This window comes from Leptosomus discolor, chromosome 9 (genome assembly GCF_034619465.1).
Source record: "Leptosomus discolor isolate bLepDis1 chromosome 9, bLepDis1.hap2, whole genome shotgun sequence".
Taxonomy (NCBI): domain Eukaryota; kingdom Metazoa; phylum Chordata; class Aves; order Leptosomiformes; family Leptosomidae; genus Leptosomus; species Leptosomus discolor.
The window spans coordinates 35,249,719-35,270,017 of NC_141399.1; the positions used below are offsets into that span (position 1 = coordinate 35,249,719).

General features: G+C 36.6%; 1 protein-coding gene across 2 annotated transcripts in view; it reads right to left on the reverse strand.

The window, feature by feature from the left end:
* DACH2 (dachshund family transcription factor 2) overlaps nt 1-20,299 on the reverse strand; it is a 306,381-nt gene that overhangs the window by 40,291 nt on the left and 245,791 nt on the right. For both annotated transcript variants that reach the window (XM_086470121.1, XM_086470122.1), the window contains 2 exons: nt 14,665-14,800; nt 12,686-12,766 (listed from right to left, as the gene is read on the reverse strand). In XM_086470121.1, the coding sequence (XP_086326247.1) occupies nt 12,686-12,766; nt 14,665-14,800 (217 nt within the window). The remainder of the gene's footprint in view (nt 1-12,685; nt 12,767-14,664; nt 14,801-20,299) is intronic.

The window sequence follows — 20,299 nt, forward strand, 5'->3', positions numbered from 1 at the left end:
CAAATCAGTGATCTTTTTTTCAACTAATTATTTTTCTTGCTCAAAATGAAGACAGTTTGTCTTTGAAAAGATTGTCTATCATTAAAAAAAAAGTATTGAAAGTTTTTGAAACAACTATAACAGATGTCATAGTAGTTGAAAGTACAATTAGAAAGCACAACGCCGCAGAAATAAAACTTCAAACAAAAGCGGAAAGAGATCTTTGTGCACATCAATAATTTAGAATGATTTAAGAACTGTTTTATAGATGCAAGTGGAGCTCTTCTGTCTATATATAAATTGAATGTGGTCTTTATAGGCAAACAAAAAGGGGATACAATCCTTTTAAATTATTTTTAGGATAATTGTTTCCACAACAAACATCATTATTTATCAGTTTTGAAAAGAAGCCAACTGCTAACACTTGAAATGCACATATCTTGGCACACAACATAGAGAATGGTAATCTCCCCCCTTTTCAAACCTACTTTTGCATTTATTTTACACATTTGTCAAGTTCTTATCTCAAAGCCCATGCAGTGTTACCTATTTCTATCAGAAATCATTATATTTTATTTCTAACCACCTTCCCTAGCTAATTTGGTAACTCGGGAAAGGAAACATTTATTGCTACCAGATGCTGTTACCTTCCTGCTCACTCACATATTACTATAAATTGATTCAACAGCCTGGAAAACAAGGTTTAGTATGTATTATTTTGCCTTCTGGATTTCTTCTGTTATAATCTTCCTTTTTAGATAAACAGTCTCATTTTAGTGATGCCAATGTTCTAAAGCTATGCTACAGCTACTGAACAGCCAGGATGTGTCCACATTACACAGTGCAGTGCCATATAATACAGCCTGAGACACCCTGCATGCTACAAGCAGTTTAGCCACACTAGCAATCTGGCTTCCACTGAGGCATACTCCATTTCTGACATATTAATTCCTCCAGGAGAGTGCTGTAGTGCTGCACACCCAGCCTGCACCACTGCAGTGGTTTCTTTAGGCTATGTGTTGCACTGCAGGCACAACTAACAAACCCGCATCTCCAAAGGCCAAGACACAAACTGGCCAGATAACCTTCCCTTATTCTACCGCTTGCAGAACTGTGAAGGTCAAATCTTTGAGACGCATCAATTTTTTTCTTCCTTTATAAGATTTTTTTTAAGGGAGAGCTGGAATAGGCTGCTCTGAACCTGACTGTCAATATGTTTCTATATAGCTCTATATCTATATTTCTATATGTAAACTTTAAGAAAATTATCAGTTCTGTATTTGAAACTAACCGCATTGTTTTTCTCTGTTCCCTTTTATTCTGGGGTAAAACCCCTGTATACTAAAATAGGATTTTGAAGGATAGGCAGTTTCGTGTACAGAGAGGTGAGATTTTCCTTTTCAGATGACGAGGAAGATGTGGGAATAAATTCGGGTCCTTGAGGCTGTAAACTTTCTTAAGAGGAAATGGAAATAGACTTTTTTGTAGAGTCACGAAAGAATAGAAGACAGTTCCTCAACAGCTTCCACGTACGCATTTGAACATCAAAACACAATTTCACTGAAGTCAACCAGAACACAAAAGGGGAGGCCCTAACCCGGCTACTTTGCTGCTTCATACAGCGTGGGACACCGTGCACTGCCTTGGAGACAGCAAAAGACTAACATGAAAAAAACCTAGGAAAAGTACAAATTTCAACCTTTGAGATGACTGTTATCTATTATTAAAATTTATTGACCCACATACCTTTGTAGGTTAGCCCTCATTGCTGGAAAAACCCCTCAAAAATTCTGTCAATTTAGCTACAACTATTACAGACTGATAATCATACTTTTTAGATGCTTCAGACCATTTAGCTTCAGCATTTTATGCGACTGATGATATATGAGCTGCTACTTGCGTACTATTAGAACTCCAGCCTGATTTATGATATATTTAATATATGCTATATAGGCAGCAATGTTTACAAAATACTAATCCTAAAATACGATGCTGAAAAATTATCTTGTATATTACAGAGAATTCTTATTGTGAGTAAGACTATAATCTAGAAGTGCCCGACATTTTCGGCTGAGATTTCAACATATGTGTATATAGAGGATTAGTAATGAATGTTCTTGAAACAAAAAAACCTCTCTCTCAGGAACTGACTGAATAGGTTTTGATTACTGGTGGCTTTTAAAAAAAATAATCAAAAGCTTTGTACAAAGAAACAAAGGAATTTCAGCATGATGGAATCATTATTACAGTTAGTATTACTATTTTTATTATTTTAATTTTACAAAAATATTATGCCTTCCTTAAAATACACCAGTTAAGGGAAAATTCAGTATATAAACTCTTTTTATAGAGTAATTTCAAGCTCTCCTTTCTATCTAAATTCCTTCTGCTTGTAATGCCATAGGCCATATGACAATAATGTCAAAAGTCAAATAGCAATTCTAACTACTCCTCCTTTAATATGTGAATTTCTCCACACTTGCCTGAAGGGCACTTTCATTACAATCACTTTCTAGATTTTAAAACTAACAAAAACCAAGACAACAATAATAAATACAGGCCAATCTCCTAATTGACAGCATCTAAAACGTCTCCAAAGGTTACAGAAGTATAAATAACATGTTATTTTCGGAGCAATTCATATTTTCTGACCTCTGTGAATAGACACAGGTACACACACATATTCCATCTTCTGCTCCAGCTCAGCCATCCACCAGAGATCCTCCATCTTCCAACATACTCTACATCAAAAAGGCATTGTCTACCGCACCAGAAAAGACACTCCACTGAACTGTCATTACAAATTTTACAGTTATGTATCCCCTCACTGACAACAGTCACCTGAATAAGCCATGGGATATGTCAGCAAATTCACACAAGCCAAGTCTAGCTATCAAAATATTGCACAGCAGCTCAGGTGATGGATAAAATAGACAGATTCAAAACTATACAATGTTTTATAGATTATAACATCTCAAAACACACCTGGAAGCAGAATTTTATTTATTAAACTACTTGTTATAGCCTGTCAAATTCTGTCAACTAGAAGAAAAATCTGCTTTGGAAACTACTGTCACAGTGACTACAAAATAAAAGAAGAAAATATATCAGATGGTATTTCAAGAGCAACATGCAACAGCCAAGCAGCACGAAAGCGTGCCTGGGGAAATTTGTACTGGAATAATCACTGTAATTTTCGCTTTGTACTCATTTGCCTTGAATTTCAGAATTCCAGTGGTTAAAAATGTTAAAGTGTAAGTGAGCCTGTGTATGTGCAGTACAACCTTTTCGGAAAATTATACATTTTTAACAGTTCTCAAGGCATGATTAAGCATTACAAATACATCACAAACGAACAACATCTCAAAATGATTTAGGAGTTCAACTTCTACTTTCAAAAGTGGCTCAGTTACTTAGAGGCCAATTTTCACAGGTATTCATGCAAACTACCTTTATGGAAATAGGAGCAATGCCTCAAACACTCTCAGAAGTCTGATCCTTCAAGCTAAAGCTACAAAGACACTTGGTGTCCTAAAGTTGGGCACAGGTATATCGATGAGGCATTGATGACTTGATGACCTTAAAGGTCTTTTCCAACCAAAATGATTCTATAACTCTATGAGATATCTAAAAAAACCAACAGCCAATCTCATAGCTGCCTTTAGCCCTCCAAATCTATGCGCAAGGTCCTCTGGCCACATGTATTTTTGCTGTGAAGCTTAACTTGGGTCCTGTTTGGAGGATCTGAGATAGACTGGAAGCCCAGGGATGACAGTACTTCCTGGCTGATGGTCTCATAAGCCCTAAATGGAGTGGCCACCTAAGACAAGAGTCCTGTTTTCAAACCATCAGGTTTGGGATTGTTTAATAAGGGAGTTTTGGGAGGGGAGAAAAGGGAGTTTGGGGAGGACACAAAGCAGTTCAACAGTATAGCTGACAATGCAGCAGGCCAAGGGACCTAGTTAAGGAGCCTGCTCTTATGGATATTTAATCACGCAGATGAAGTGGAACAGCTTTAACTGGAAATAGTATGATAAATGCAATGCAGAGACACAGCAGCCTGGAAAAGGCTTCATTAGGAGAGGAAATTCAATCTCCTGCTACAAATTGAGGAGTTCTGAGATGGAAGTTTACTTCCCACAGAGTACCCCAGCAACTGGGGCACCCCAAAGACTGCAAGGCACAGGTGTCTATCCCATCTTTTTATCAGTCCTAAGTACCTGCTACAGGAAGAATATTCACAGCTGGGAATCTTCAGCAAAGGTAAGCACTTACCTCCCATCGAGTAGCAGGCATCAACTCCAGAGAGTGATCCAGTCAGCCCCTCCTGTGGGCACCTCCCAGCTTACTGAGATAGGTACTGATCAAATGTCACCATTATTGTAAGAACAAGTACTTCCTCCTTGTTATTCTCATTCTGTTATTTCATAACATACGGGGTTGTATAATGACTGTATAATGATAATCTCACAATCAGTCATTTAAGGTTTGTTTATCCTTTTGGCAAATAAATTGCTCCAATGATTGAAGTAAGTTGAGAGGAAAAGCAGGGAAGACATTTTAGAAACATGACAACTCCTTCATTATTTTGCACAATTTTTTCCCCACTAAATTAATTTACGGAGACCATACAGAATAACAACACGAATATGAAAAAAAATCTAATACAGTCTAGAACAACAGAAAAAAAAAAGGTTTCCAGACATATTTCTATGTATGTGTGGTTTTCTGTGTGAGGACAGTAAGGTTTTGGGTAACACACCTCATACACATTCTACTTAGTTGCTGATTCTTAGGCTATCTCACCCATGCTTCTGCTTGCTACTGTATTAATAAGAATCATTAAAAGGACATTACAACATTAATACTGAACTTATTCAAAAGTGCAGAGTTTTATGGAAAGATTCAAAATGGGCCATTTTTCTTCAAAATAAAGTGCTTGTTTTATAATAGTTGAAATTGCTTACAATTGTGGCCTCCCACTCTTTCAGGTACGATGCTTAATTTCCAAAGTACACCTGATAATATGAAAAAGCTACTAATAGAACTGACCAGCCCCAGAAATAAATATGCCTATAATAAACAAATACGTAACACAGCAAATAGTGCTGTAGTGGTGCCCTCTGCCCCAACAATTGAATATGAAATCCAATTTCCTTGAAATTACAGTCTGAGCTGGCTGTAGTCCATATCTCCTTATGTTCTCCAGCCCCAGTGGTGTCTGAGTTCAGTATATGGGTCATATCAGCTCTGCTAACCAGATACCATGTAACTTCATGGATGTAATTCAATGCAATGTCTGAAATATAATGAAGAACACACTTATTCTGGTTTCATGACTATCTAGCTATTTCAAGAGGACAATCTTTTTCTACTTCCAGTCTGAGGTTAGTTGACTACCTTATGTCCACTAAAGATTTATTACTTTTTACTGTCAGGAGTATTTGTTCTAATGCAGCATGTTCACTAACACTTTGGAGATGCACACAAACACGTAGTTTTGTCCTCAGCCTTCCTGTCACCAGAAACTTCAGGGCACCAACAACTCCTCAGTAAAGAAAAAAGAGCTCTTAATTGCCACCTTGATGTGACTTACACGGGAGGCACATTCCACAGAGCAATCTTAAGATACTCAAAAGATCAAATTAGAAAAAAGTCCTGAATACATAAAAATGCTACACAGAATATCATCCATCTGTGCTAGGTATGCTCCAAGGCTTCCCCATAACTCATGCTTTGCTAAGGCTGCTGACCCAGGAGCACAGACATGCAGAACATCCCCCTGCAAGCACCTGCAGCACTCTGGAGTTGTCCTCTTCTCTGGAAATCAGGTTCTATAAAGCCAAGTCCACTGATGCTATAAAGGCTGGATTTGCTGTCCAACAGCATCGCTGTCATAATCAAGACCATTTTTCATCCTCTCTGTTCTTGACTGAAGTAAAGGTTCTGGAGCCAGGGCCACAGCTGTGACTGTGTCACTCAGTACTTCACTGACATGTAACATCCACCTATGGGCAACATGACAAACTCCAAAGTCTAGCTCACTATTAGTAACCCTTAGAAAAGAAACCTGTATTTAATGAAATGAAGCTTCTACAAATTTCTGGATCTTCCTCAGACACAAACATTGCAAAACTTTCAAAATCAGCAATTAATAATTTTTGATAAGTTTGTATCCATTTACCTACTTAGACTTAAATCAAATGCATGAAATATGCCCCAAATGTCTTTTCTTACAACAGACACCTGTACTGAAAGCAGAAATTGCTGGCTTCTAAGCAGTTTCGTATTGAAGAATTGTTTGAGGGTAGTCTTTGTTGTCCTTCCTAGAAATGACATGTTTTTTTCAGCAACATATACTGTCTGTACAAACAAAAATTTTAAGCGGTGACAGTCTAAACTTATTGGATGAGTGCAAACAGAGAACCTATTCCTTCCCTACATGTATGCATGGTTACATGCTTGGGCACACAGATGCACAAACACAATTCCTCAGGAGCCGGCTTGGTGCTTATGGCTGGCTCAGATCACAGGCAATGGCAGGCTGAACCCCTGTTAGCGCATTCCCAGAGTTCTCAAGGATTTCTGTAACATGAGAAAACCATTCAGCAACCTTTCAGGATGCATATTTTCAAGCTCTTACTGCTCGTAATGAGGACTGAAGGCAAACTTATTTAATAACTCATAGACATTAAGAATGTCACCAACGGCAGTTTTCAGGTTAATGACTTTGCATCAGAGGTATTACAGATCAGAGAATTCAAAGGGTCAGTTTTAATACAACTGCTAACTCTAAGGAAAAGATTTCTGGGCCTACTCCAAAAGCCTTCTTAGGTCACTGAGTGCCAAACAGCAATTTTTCTCCCCTTTTTATGCCTTTCAAATCCAACATAGCTCAATAAGATGCACCTACCTAAAACTCAATTCACAGTATTGGAGAAAAAGTGGAAATGGTAAACTCTGAAGAGACAACCTGACTTTGGAGAGCAGCTACCTTATTTCCATCTTTTGGCGATTTTATTCCACAGACTTACTTGAATACCTTAATAAAAAATGTGCTCCAAAGACTTTTCAGTAAAGAAAATGTCACTATTTCAGCACATCTATATACACTCATAATTTGTAGTGTTTAGACAACAATACATTAAAGTAACAGAAATCTAATAAATAAAACGTATTAATAAATTATGTATCAGTGTAAGAAACTGTCTTGGTCCATCTGCCAAGATGATTACAAAGCAGGTATTTTACTCTTCAGAAAAAAAATGCATTCTTAAAAATAATTCTGCAAATAAAGATCTAATATAAACCTACAGTAAAAGGTGTGACCTTGGAATACTTCATTAATCTCTCTTGTATAACTGCCCCTGTATTTATAGATGTTTGAGCAATGGTTAAACACACAATCATAATGAAGAGTCTAGGACACTTTAAAAATTGAAGTTTTACTATTACTTTATATTTACATATATTGTGCATCTAAGTGTTAATAATTTGCCTTGGTTTCATGGGTTTGGGGTTTGTTTTTTTGGGATTTTTTGATTGATCGACTGACGAAAGATCACATCTACTCTTAGGCCACTATTTTAACAGTTGTCAGTTCACTTGCAGGTTAAATTTAACAACAAAAAAACTTGTGGAAAAAGCCTTTACCCAAAATAGAGCCCTGTGCTTCTTATCTTTCAGTATTCTCAGAGGACAGAAAATGTAAAAATATCTCTGAATTTTCCAGTGAATGTTTGCACTGCACATGGCACTTACAGTTTTTGGAAAAAGAAACCCTTGCAACCTTTAAACCCACGTATTATCGCATCCACTGCTCATAAAATTACCCCTGGGTCTCCAATATACACACTTAGATACCAAAAGGAACATGATTTCACTCTTTATTTGGGGAGTTTTTCATGCATCTCAACAGAAAATTCATGAGCACGTTCATGAAGAAAATTGCTTTTTTCTCATTGTATCTTCAACATGCAAGTATTGATATGTCAAAGAAACAGCATGGTGAACATCTGAAGTGTTGGCAACTAGCGTACACTTTGTATACATGCTATGTGGTACAGCTTCATACTTCCAGTTCACTTTCTTATTCCTTGCACTCTCCATCTGGATGCTTTCAGACTGATGGTTGGAAAAGTCCTCTCTCTGGAGGACACCCCCTCACCAGGACCTGTTGCTGTTTCAGGTGTTCTGCACCTGCTCGTTCCACTCCCCTTGCATTGTGAGTAATCCAGTCCTTTGGCAAGGATTCATTTAAAGAGCATAAAACCTCTTTTCCGCTAATGAAATAAATTAAATAAATATAGTTATTCTTTCATTACTGTAGTCTCTGGCCATCTGACAATATTTCACTCAGCTGACAGAAATGATGCAAAATTCTCATTTCCTTGACGTAATAAAGGGAAAGGTGTTCTTTAACAAAACGAAACTGCCAGATGCACAGTTTTGGAGACTACTGTCTACTGGAAACATGAGACACATCCCAAGTCCAGATTTGTGCTCTGAAGATGCAGACAACTGGGCTGAAGGAGAGGGTAGCATTGCCCCTGAGCAGCTCTGGGAAATTCAGAGCTAATCACTCTCTCAACAAACACAATCTATATTTCTACTGAAAGACTGCTCAAATGATGGCTAAGTCTGAAAATACTAGTCATTTATGAAATTTTCCTATGAAACTTTACCCTGGTTCACTTTGGGTGGAGGCCAGCTCCAGCGCCCCGAACACCAGACCAAAGCACGCCGTGGTCCCCAGGGCCTCTCATGTCCCGCTACAGTCAGAGCTGAGGGGCAGGGCATGCCACGGGCCCAGAAGGAGCAGCACTTGAGCAGCCTGTGAATGTCTACATTCCTGTCTGGAATCACCACCGGCAGTATTAACTGGGGGAGCAACCTTCCAAAATATCAGGCTTCGGCCAAACTCTGCTCCCATTGAAGGCATCACAAACATTCCCATTGTTTTCACTCTGGCAAGAGTTTGGCCAGTGCCTTTTATTACTCCATCCTATACGAGGAATTTGAAATACTTCTTGTCATGCAGTCAAACAGAATAATTGTACCGGCACTTAAATCTGAGTGAAAGGCATGGCCAAATTCTTTTCTGGCTCGTTTAACCTTCCTAATGCTGGAATTCATATGGAGGTTTCTATAAAGCCTATACAGGGCTGCGTCAAACACAATCCTTTCCCACACAATAGATTTTTTGCAGGATATATACTGAAGCAGAAGAATTTAAAATTTAGTTTCTGTGAGCAATTGTGCAGGTAAAAGGCAACTGCTTAAAACCAGACATAGCAAGTAAGCACAATCAGGAAGAATTTGTGTTTAACTTTTGTAAACATTCGGGGCTGTGTTCTAGAGGGGGATTTTCTAACTCTGTTTCCTTTCACTAGCGATTTAAAAATAAAGTACAGGTTACTCTTCATATGGATGTCATCTGAATGCACAGGCAGAATGCTTGTGCGCCGTAATGGTTAAGACATTTGACAAAAATATAATAAGGTATTTTGCATAAAAAACCTCAACAACTGCAGACTTATAAAGATGTTTGACTTTGTTGTCCTCTAATGTTAAGCCTGACCATACTACCTAAAAAGATGATGAAAAGGTTGTGAAGTAATTGAGATTTAACGGCATTTCTCCTTCAAAAAGTTTAAAGGTATGGCCTGTTACTGGGCTCTGCACTGAGACAGCCACTAAATCTGTAATTTCTGCCCCACCAACATATGCAAACAGCTCAATGTAATTAGAACAACCTCATATTAACTGTCTTTTAAAGAAAAATTGTTAAGCCATATTCTCTTCAGCCCTAATTACCTTGAAATTACTTTGATGAGAACAAAGTGGTATGTTTTTGTCTGGTGCTGAGATCACTCAAAATGGGACACGGAAAACAGAAACCGCATACCCTGAGGGGTATCACAGTATTTTCCTATAATCATTACAATAACTTTGCTCGGTTTTTATACTAAGATTTCACATAAGTAAGTAGTACTGCTGCTAAATTTTAGTGTACTTAATTTTCTTTTGTTGCCATCTTAACTGTTACAGAGTGCTCAGATTTGTAAAGTTTTATCAAGCTGAATAACAAAACCATGTTCAATATATGCCTTCAATAATTTCTTTGTTGTTTGAAAACTTCCAACTTACAGCAAAGCTGGCATTTTATGGCCTGCAGAGCTATAAATCATTTTTAAAATCATGATGATATTACTCAAAACAGATGTGAAAACATATGTTTGCCACGATTGTATAAACCGCTTACTTGTCATACTTAATAAATGTTGATACTTTTATTTTAACTACATTCCTTCTTAATAACTTTGAAAATCTTTTCCATGGGAAATATATTTTGCCTTAGTAAAAGTAATGGCAGGTTTTGAAAGACAAAGCTTGTTCTATATACAAATTATATGTATATTTTTTGCTGAGCAATCCAGCACATATCACACTCTTCAGTGTCCGTCCACATTTGACTATATAAAACATTCTACATATTTAAGGTGCACCAGAGCCCAAAATAATTACACACAAGAGAATAATACTAGTAGTATTAGGAACAAAGAATCTATACGGGAGTGAGACAAATCATGGAGGAATAACAGCACCACTTGTATGGGGTGACAGAAAGGCCCAGCACAGGCTGGTGATTTTCAGAAGCAGAGTACTGACTCTGTCCTACTGGTGCAGTCAATCAATTATTGGGTGCTTGTATCCTATGAAACGCAGATTCCTACGGGAACTGTAATATAGGTCTGTCACACTGCCAAATGCAAAACCAGCTTTGAATTGTTGGATATACAATGTTGGTGCCTTTAAAATTTCAGCATTTGTCCTGCTATAGTGTCATCACAAGGTTTCGGTTCTGGAGTCGTGGGATTACTTGAAAATTACATCTTTACTTGACCTGTGCAGACTGAGTAGAAAAACAGAAAATTTATTCTATCTTTAAAATGACAATTTAAAATGTCTCATGATTTTGAAGGATTTTTTTCTGATGCAGGTGAATCTCTAAACACCAAGTTCATCCTAAGAAAAAAAATCCCCTAAGTGCATGTATAAATAACACATGCATAAAGACATATTTCCCAGTACATAATCAATTAAAGAAAGATAATACTATGCAAAAATGTAGACCAGGAAATTAATAAACCTATACAACTTTAATCTTAAGGTGAATTATGGTACACAAAATGTTAGGATCAGATCTTTGTGATATTGTACGTGTTACAAGGAACATTCAATGATCACAGGAGCCTGGGAATTTGGTTCACAGGTGGTGGAGTTTAAATTATTTTCATGCTTTTTGGGATTTCTGAATTGTCTTTTCTGATTCTTAAACTGTGCCTTCCTTCATCCATCCTGAGTGACAGGACTGCTACTACCAGTAACTACATGATTTGCATCTTCGAACCCCAGAGGATATTGAATTGTTTTGCTGAAAAATGACTAAACATGTGGCAAGAAACCATGCACAGTTCAACAAAATTAAAGTCAACTACACTTTCAGATTTAATTAAATACTCACCTATGTAATTACTACAGAAACGTGATTTTTTAACCTTAGGAGTGAAGGTATGGTTGATAACTGTTTAGTCTCTGGTGTTGGTCCATAAATGCTAACAGGAGTCAAGAGGGAAGGATTTAAGCATGATGAACCAGACAGAAAATTATCTCAGAATAGCACAAAAGGGCTCTTTTGGGGTTCATGAAGAAAGTGCTTAAATGCCTAGAGAAACTAGTGAATAGAAAACAGCTTCTTCTGCTTTCAAGAAGACAGAGAGGATGAAAATACAAAATATAAGAAGTAAGTTTCTGGCTCTTCCTACCCATGACTAGATCAGTCACAGATGTCTAAGGAATAGAGCTGATCATACAAAATCATGAATCTGCTCAAATAATTTTATATAACTCTGGAACCACAGGGAACATGAAGCTCTTTTGAGCAGCTCATAAAAATGTCTATACCTGTTTTTAGTTTTCTCAGAAAATACATTAAAATCACCTCAAAATACAAATCAGTTTGTGTTTTCATTTCTGATAAAACGTTCATATTCACAGTAGGCTTATAATTATGTTTAGATTATGCTGTCTCCCCTTTTCGTCACTTCTTTATTTTCCTTCACATATTTTCCTCTTTGAAACCTTAGTATCTCCCTCAGTAAATGCCTTTGCAGTATTTTTCCAGTATTCACTTACCTTCAGCTTTCTTTTATTTCTTTAACTATATCCTATCTTCGCACTTCCCTGCCTACAGGACCATCACTACAAGCCAAACATCACTTCCCTTGCTGCCTCTCACTTGTGAGGTAATGTAATGATATTAGACACAAAAAAATGGTTTATTTCCCTCACCTACATACCAGCATTAAGGTAGTCTGCACACACATCCCCTGGAGGCAAAGAAACAATAACATGTGACTAATCAAATATTTGCTAGGAACTTCATAAATAATTGAGTCAAAAGATCGACAAAATATTAGTCCCATACTTTATAAACAGAGAGAAGCAAAGATCTGACTGTTTACACTTCCTAAGAAGAATGCCATGCAAATTCACTGGATACATTATTCATTGCAATTAGGCACTTAGCTCTCTTAAATTTATAATATAATGCCATTGCATATGCAGAATACTGGAGAAAGTAGTAAAACACATAGTAAGCATAATTAAATGCCTGAGATGGAAAAACAGTCTGTAGTTTTACCTTTCTCCTTTTGCATTTTTTTTAGGCTGGACCCAGTTTCTTGATCAACGAGTTCTCCTTCCCTGCTGTTGGTCAGCATAGCTAAAGAAATCAGAGTGCACAGCTATATAACAGTCAGTAAAAAAAAAATGTCAGAAGAGAGGAAAATATTAAATTGTATTTCCTCTTTGTCAATATTTTGGTATTTTAACATTTATTTATACTACCTAAGTTCTAAAGCAATTGACCATTTTTGTTGTCCATAATCAACCTTTCCACTGTCCCAGTTCAGCACTTAGAGCCAAATAAAATATGCAGCAAAAGCAAATTTGCTCAAGCTGATTAAACAAAGATACCAAGATAGAACCCAAATTACTACTGAGATGAATGTGATTTCTTATGAAGTGTTCAAATTAATTCATTAGAAAAGTACTTCATAGAAATCGTTGTGGGAGAAAAAATACATTTAAGGTTTTAAATATTAGTAATTATCTGTAAAGCAGCAAGCTTAATAAAAAATACAGATTGACAGATCATAACCCAAATTGATGGATGACAGCAAAAAACCAATACCCTGTAGTGCTGAAAGAAATACTTTACTTAACACCTGCAAGATCAGTGACAGGTGTTAAGTTTATGATTTTAGGGTGCCCATTTTCTTTGTTCTTATTTGATTAAAACATTTCCTTCTCTGCAATTAACCAGTTACGGAATTTAAAGTTATTCCAGCGAGGACACTTGTTAAAAACCTCATTGCCATATTTTAGGGAAAGCGTGTGGGTTTTGGTTGTGTTGGGTTTTTTTGTTTTGTTTTTGTTTTTTTTTTTCAAATTGCAAAAATAAAAATATATATTTCTATACATACAAAGTATATATACATAGCTTTACAACAGTAAGTATTAGACTTCAACACAGAGAAATGTTTGGTTCAACATAAATAAAACCTAGTTTTCTTCAAAAAGCTTTCTGGAGCCCAGAGGCTTGCTGTGTGTGCTACTACTATTAATAAAACAAGTTACAGTAGCTTTAAAAGCTACAGTAAGGATAAAAAGTCCCTTTTTCACTGTTGCTATAGGAAGCTACATTTCTTGTCCTGTATATTTCTAGCCCTATTTTACATATGAAAAAGTTGAGGGGAATCTACTTTCTAGTCCCTGCCCTGTGTGTGCATATGTTTAGGCAAAGTAGTTCAGGTTCTGTTGACTAGTTTGTGCAGAGCCAACTACGCTATGTAGTGCCACGGTGCTGCTGCATGGACCAGAGTCAAACGTGTAAAATCCCAGCAAGCAGCTGAGTCGTTATTTGATGGGAGTGAAGTCTACACTGACTTACATGGAGTGCACCGGTTTTGCAGTTCAAATCTAGCTCAGCAATGCCTGCATGGGCTCCAGTCACTGTGAAGACAACAGTGTTGACATACAGTGACGTGAAGAGATGTTAATTGACTTGCCCTAGATCCCTCTCGGAAGCACCAAGAATAGGATCTAAACTACCTCTACACTGAATTAGCATTTTAAACACAAGATCGATAATGCATTGGCTGTGAAAGCTGTAGTGGAGAGACCAAAAAAATCAAAAAGCCCTCAGCCTCATGGTGATAAAGGAATGTGTGGGCACGAGGTGGTTTTTAGAACAGAAAAGCCATCATATAATCTGTGACTTTTCTGACATATGCACAAAGAAAAAGATACCTTGCTTTTTTTCAACTCCAGGTGCCTTCAGAGGCACTTTCTTAATCCAGCATGCCAAAGAAGTTGGTCGTACCAAATAGGGGTGATATCTTCTGTGCATGGATAGTTACTGGCAGAGTGTGAATCTGAGGGGCTGGGCTCTGCAAAATGAGAACCTGATAAAACGAACTATAGTGATGAACTTCCTGGGGTTTTTTAGCAAGTGAGGGCTTTCCTGAGTTTCTCAATAACGAAATATTCGCCCCAATAAAATTCTAAAATTCTTGAGGTCAGTAACTGCAAAGGGGTGTGAGGCTGCAGAGCACTAACCAATTCTGTCTGGTGTGTTGTCCAACTGGGATGGTGAGCTGGACACGCTGCTGCTCTGATGGGAGGACGCGTGGCTCCCAGGCCGCTGACTGTCTTCTAGAGATGGAGCTGGAGAAGGGCTGTCTTGAATCCTTTCCTTGAAACAGAAATTAAACAAGGTCTGTGCAACTTGACTCACAAACTTCACTGAGGTTCAATGAAAAAAATAAAGTTGGCTAAAATAGCAATTACAAACAATCTAAGACAAACAGTGAACAGAATTCACATCAAAAGAGCAGTATAGTCTTCTATAGCCCAGAAGAGTATAGCCTTCTACAAGCAATGTAGTTGGGCACAGCTTTTCATCCTTTGTGTCACAACATCGCATTTGCCGCTTTCTTTTTTTTAATAGCTTTTTATTTTCTTTTTCACAAATAGGAACAAAAAAATATTCTTTCATGCTGTTTTCACAAACTACTTTTAATCTACAGATAATAAAATTGACATGAGTCACATTTCAAATAAACAATTTAGATTTGGACTAAACTGTCACTAAATGCAGGCAAATTTGTAAACTCACTAGAATCTGTACTTGAATAAATTACTTCAGTATCTTCTCAGGGTAGCGCTCAGACAAATTTTAAAAGCTGTGGCACTGGTAAGAACTTCACTTTTGCATGAAAAGCACCACTGGTTAACAGATACAAGAATGCGCTTTCAAATTCTTATGTGTACATTTGCACACAAAACTTTGATATCAACCTCTAATTTAAACATACATAGTACTTTTGGTAAGGAGAACAAAAAGGATAAGAAATTGTAAAAAAATTAGCAAAACGAAATTCTGCAGTTCTGTGTATCTATGCTTGTAGACTCCCTAAAGATGCTGTGGAATCTTCATCACTAAAAGTCTTTAGGAACAGGCCAGACAAGTGTGGCATAAGTAATAATTCATCCTGTCCTGACAAAGGCAAGAGATTATACAACCACTTGAGATCCCTTCCAACCCAGTGATTCCACATGTATAATTTTTTGGAATTAATTCACAATTCCAGTTCTCTTCATTCCTGTTCCCAGGACCAACAATAAATCAGAATCTTCTAAAAGGGACAGATCACGGCCTGAGATACTCTAGATATTCTAATCTTAAAATCCCTTCTGTTTTAAATCCTCTATTACAAGTCCTTTGAAGTGTAGAGCCAATGGACAGACACTAACAAGGAGATGCTTGAATTTACAGAATTCCAGAAACTGCATCTTTGGAGTTGCCTTCATCCCTGGCAATCAGCTGTTCCCTAGGGGAATTCAGAATTGAAATATTACTTTCTTTTTTAAAAAGGGAGATCCTCTTGCCCCCACCTCATTAAAAAAACCCTCACAATTACAGTGTAATCTGGGGAAGTTGTCTCAAAGGAATTTTTCAATTTTTCTGCCTTTCTAACCTATTCTCAAAGATTTTTTCATTAGGAGCATGCAATCTGGCTACTTGGTGGCAATTTACCATGTTCTTTGGAAAATAAATTCAAAAGCATCTGAACTTTTCATGCGGTTTTTGATAGACAGTATCCTAAATCAGTAACTTAGCTTTAGGAAGAGAATGGTAGGTTCTAACAGTTTTTCCACTATAAATAGCTAGCGTAATAGCTTCTGTTCATAACCTATTGAGGCAATTCATTAATAGCACTGGCAGTAAGCGATATCTTAAGAATATTCTGTTAACCATGCAAACCATCTCTCTAAACCACCCTCATCTTCATATTTACAGCTACATTGGAGAACGACGCAGAGGGAATGTGAGATTGGGTCCTCCTAATAGCCAGGGGTGGCATTTGCCTATTCCAGTCACAGTAGCTGAAAACGTAGGATTGAATGTGTTTTTAATAGGATAGTTATTGTACATTAAATAACAACTGAGCCTCAAAATCATGTAACAGATGTGTATATTACATAGCTGTTAATCCTCAATGGATCTCTTTTCACTAATTATCTGTTATTTAATGAACATACAATAACTAATAAATCTTAAAGGGAGACTTTTAACTGCAGTATTTTTGAATGCTAACTAAACAGGTTTATTAAGTTTTAACGGATATGAATCTATTATTTTGAGTCACAAATTCTTAAAATTCGGAAAACTAAATGGTTTAAAACATTTCCATGGGAAAAAAAGTCAAAGTCACTGATTTTAAAATCTCCTGTGTTTTCTTCTTCGTCGCCTCTAAAAGAGTGGGTTTAGAAGTCACTGAGATTAGAGGAAGAGTAAGAGAGAGTCACGGCTTACTCTGTGGATGGGTTGTTCTTTGAGTTACTCCTAAAAATCACATTTTTACCCCAAGAAGTATTCTCCTAAATAAATGATGAATCATATACATGCAATCCCAAGCTTATAAATACTATGTGTCTTTTACCTTTGTGTAAATAATAGCTTCCAAATGGGTTACTGCTAACAGGCTACAACACTGACTGTAATTTTATTTGCCTGGATTTCAGTTTTAACAGTCCTCTTTGGCATTATTTTCTCTCTTTTTACCACGAAGAGTACTCAATTTACAATTAAGGTATCATTTTGAAATGATTACTTTTACAGAAGAGTACATAGTTTAAGTAAATTTCATTGTCTATTGCAACCATGAAAATGAATAGCTGAGGATGTGCCAAGTGTTCTGCAAAAAAACCTACGAACAAATATGATCATGAATTAACACTCAGATATCACACAAACAGGCATATATGTCATCTTAAATGGGAGTTATCCAAGTAATTCAAAAGCTGATGATTTGGAAAAGCAAAGAGCTCCTGGTAACGGCATTTCCCATGGTCTCTGGCTATAAAATAATCTCTGCTTCAAGTAATTTCCCTTCAAACTCAGGATCTTGGTTTGAAATTTTCAGACAGAAATAAAAGTGTCAAATAATAATGTCATTCTTAATCACACAGTGAATCACCTTCTAAGGGAATTAGTTGATTATGTCATCTAGTGTCTTACCAGTTACAAAAATTTACATACACAGGGAAGATTCACTTTTCCCTATAAGCAACAGAAGAAATGAAATTTTCTCTGTCTATGTACTACAAACAAGGATAGAGTATCATCACATAAGACTGTATATGGATTGAGAAAATCTCTATTTCCAAATGTTTGTGTGGAAATGTAATGCTGAGTTTCCCCTACTATAATGAATAACACCATGAACAGACTGTTTTTTTGCAAGTAAACACATCCATTTTTCAGTCCTGTAATCAGTATGCATCTATTTAGCTACTTAACAGCAATGTGCTCTGGTTCATTAGGTAGCTACTGTTGTGTCTCAGCCTAGTTAAAATTTCACAGCAAGTTAATCTATTTTATTACAAATGAGAACACAAGTGATAATGTCCTCACCATTTTCCAAACACAGGGTTAACAGTATTTGTAACAAATCAATGAGGGCATTTAAATAGGAAGACTGCAAATCTAGAACCTTAAATTTATTTTATTTTATTTTATTTTTACACATTAATGACATCATTTTATTTGTCTCTATGTATTTTACAACATTGTTACTTTTCATGTTTTTTTTTTTTTTTTTTCCTCTTGAAAATAGCTCAGTTCTCTCCAGGGCAGTGCTGTGCAGCCTTGTTCTACAGTAGGTACACTCACAGTAATAGAGAAGCATTTCTAAATAAAGTCGCAGTTTCTCCATTTGTATTTCTTCCTATTTCATAAATTTGCAAGATTCATATTCCAGGTTATATTGTAATGAATTATATATATAAAATTTACAGATTGTGAGAATTTTATGAAAAATGAAAACATTTCTCAAGATCTCACCTATTTATCTAACTATAGTACCTACTTTATCTTATCTTTTCTCTTCCCTTTACAGAGCTGTAACATAAATTCTCAAAAAAGACTTTTGCAGTATTTAATCCTTTTGAAGGGTAATATGTTTCTGTCTCACTGAAGATCAGTGTCTTGCTTTGGCTCAGAAAATGTAGCTACAAAGCTTGACATTGTTAATTTTAGTTGCGATTTAAGTTAAAGGCACTGAAGTCATCAACTCATCCAGTGTCCAGATACATCCTTGATTTCACCTCAATAAGCCTTTTCTATCCCCTGTGAGGTAGTATTTCGCACAAATAATATGAAACACTACATAACAGTTCCATCCACACTAGTTATATTTGAAATATATATGAACAGCTTACCTATTTTTGACATAATCATCTTGACCTTAATTCCTTACCTCTGATTTTTTTATAGTATCGATCTTCATTTTGTGTCAAGAGCTTAGAGAAATGATGCTGCTGGATTTTCCTTTCTTTTTCTTTATTCTTAATTCTAATCTAGCTGTAATTACTCTTCCAAATGTTAATCTATTAATGAGTTCCTAGAGGATTTAATGGCATTTCACTGCTGACAAGCAGGTTTTGGAAGTTTGTCTGAGTCCTGGATATTTTATTCAGACATTTATCTTGATATTTCATATGTAATTGAGGTATTGCTTCTGCACTCTACAGAGCTCCTCAGTGCCAGGAGAGCTGGAATTCACCAGACCTCACTAGGAAACGGAAAGGAAGGAAAAATGGGGATTCTACTGTCTTTAGGTCTACACTAGAGTTTTCAACTATTGGAAGAAAGATTCAGAGCTGAGGACCATGTTGGAAAAACAGAGAGTTCACAGGCTCTGGCAGAATAATTTTTCCAACATTAATTTGCACACTAGCTCCCCACTGAAATGTTTATTGTGCCACTCCTCGATCTCCCAGTTCCTGCCAAATCACCGTTCAGATTCTTAACATGGACTACACAGTTTAAAAAATCTAGAAAGCATAGTCTCATTTCTCTGGGTGGGGCTGCAAAGCCAGGAGGTGGCTGCAGACCACCTCACCTCCTATCCAAAACTACCACAATTTCATGCCCGTGATATTGCTGCTCCTATCTCCCAGGCTGAATTCCACCCTCAATAAGAGAGAAGAATATGAAAAGTTAACACAATTTCATGCTAGTATTAACTGAAAAAAGAAAAAATGTTACAATGCATGTTTCTTTCCATTTGACCTTAGCTGATACTAATATTATTTGAGTTCTAACAACAAGTACATTTTTTAATGGTGTTCTAAAGTTTCCAGTCCTTAACTAATATATTATTGAGAAAAGCAATACATAATTGGCATTTAAGCTTTTCAAAAAAAAAAAAGAATAATCCTGACACAGTAAGCAGGAGCTGTGCTAAATCTGAAATGATGCTGGACAGTGGCCGACGAGATATGATGGTTAGAGTTACTGCTGCTGGACGACAAGAGAACAGTAGTTTATACTTTGAGCCATCTCAGTCTGGAAATGGGCACAAGCAAATAGTATGGACAACTTGTTGGTCTTCTGAGCTACCTATAGTATCTCCAATTGCTGTAAGAACTGGAGATGAACAAGGTAAACAGCTGGTCTAAAAACCAAGATAGGATCTGTATGTCTGAAAGCCAGCTGGATCCCATTCATCTTTTGCAGTGTGTCAGGAAGTCATTCACTTAAAATATGTGCCATTTAAAATGCAGGTTTTCTCACTGTGTACATATAGTTGTTTCAGTAGTAAACTGGCAATTATTTTCCCACCAAATTTAAGAAAACATAAAAACTCTTCTACGTTTACTGATTTTTAATACCAGATGTTCACTT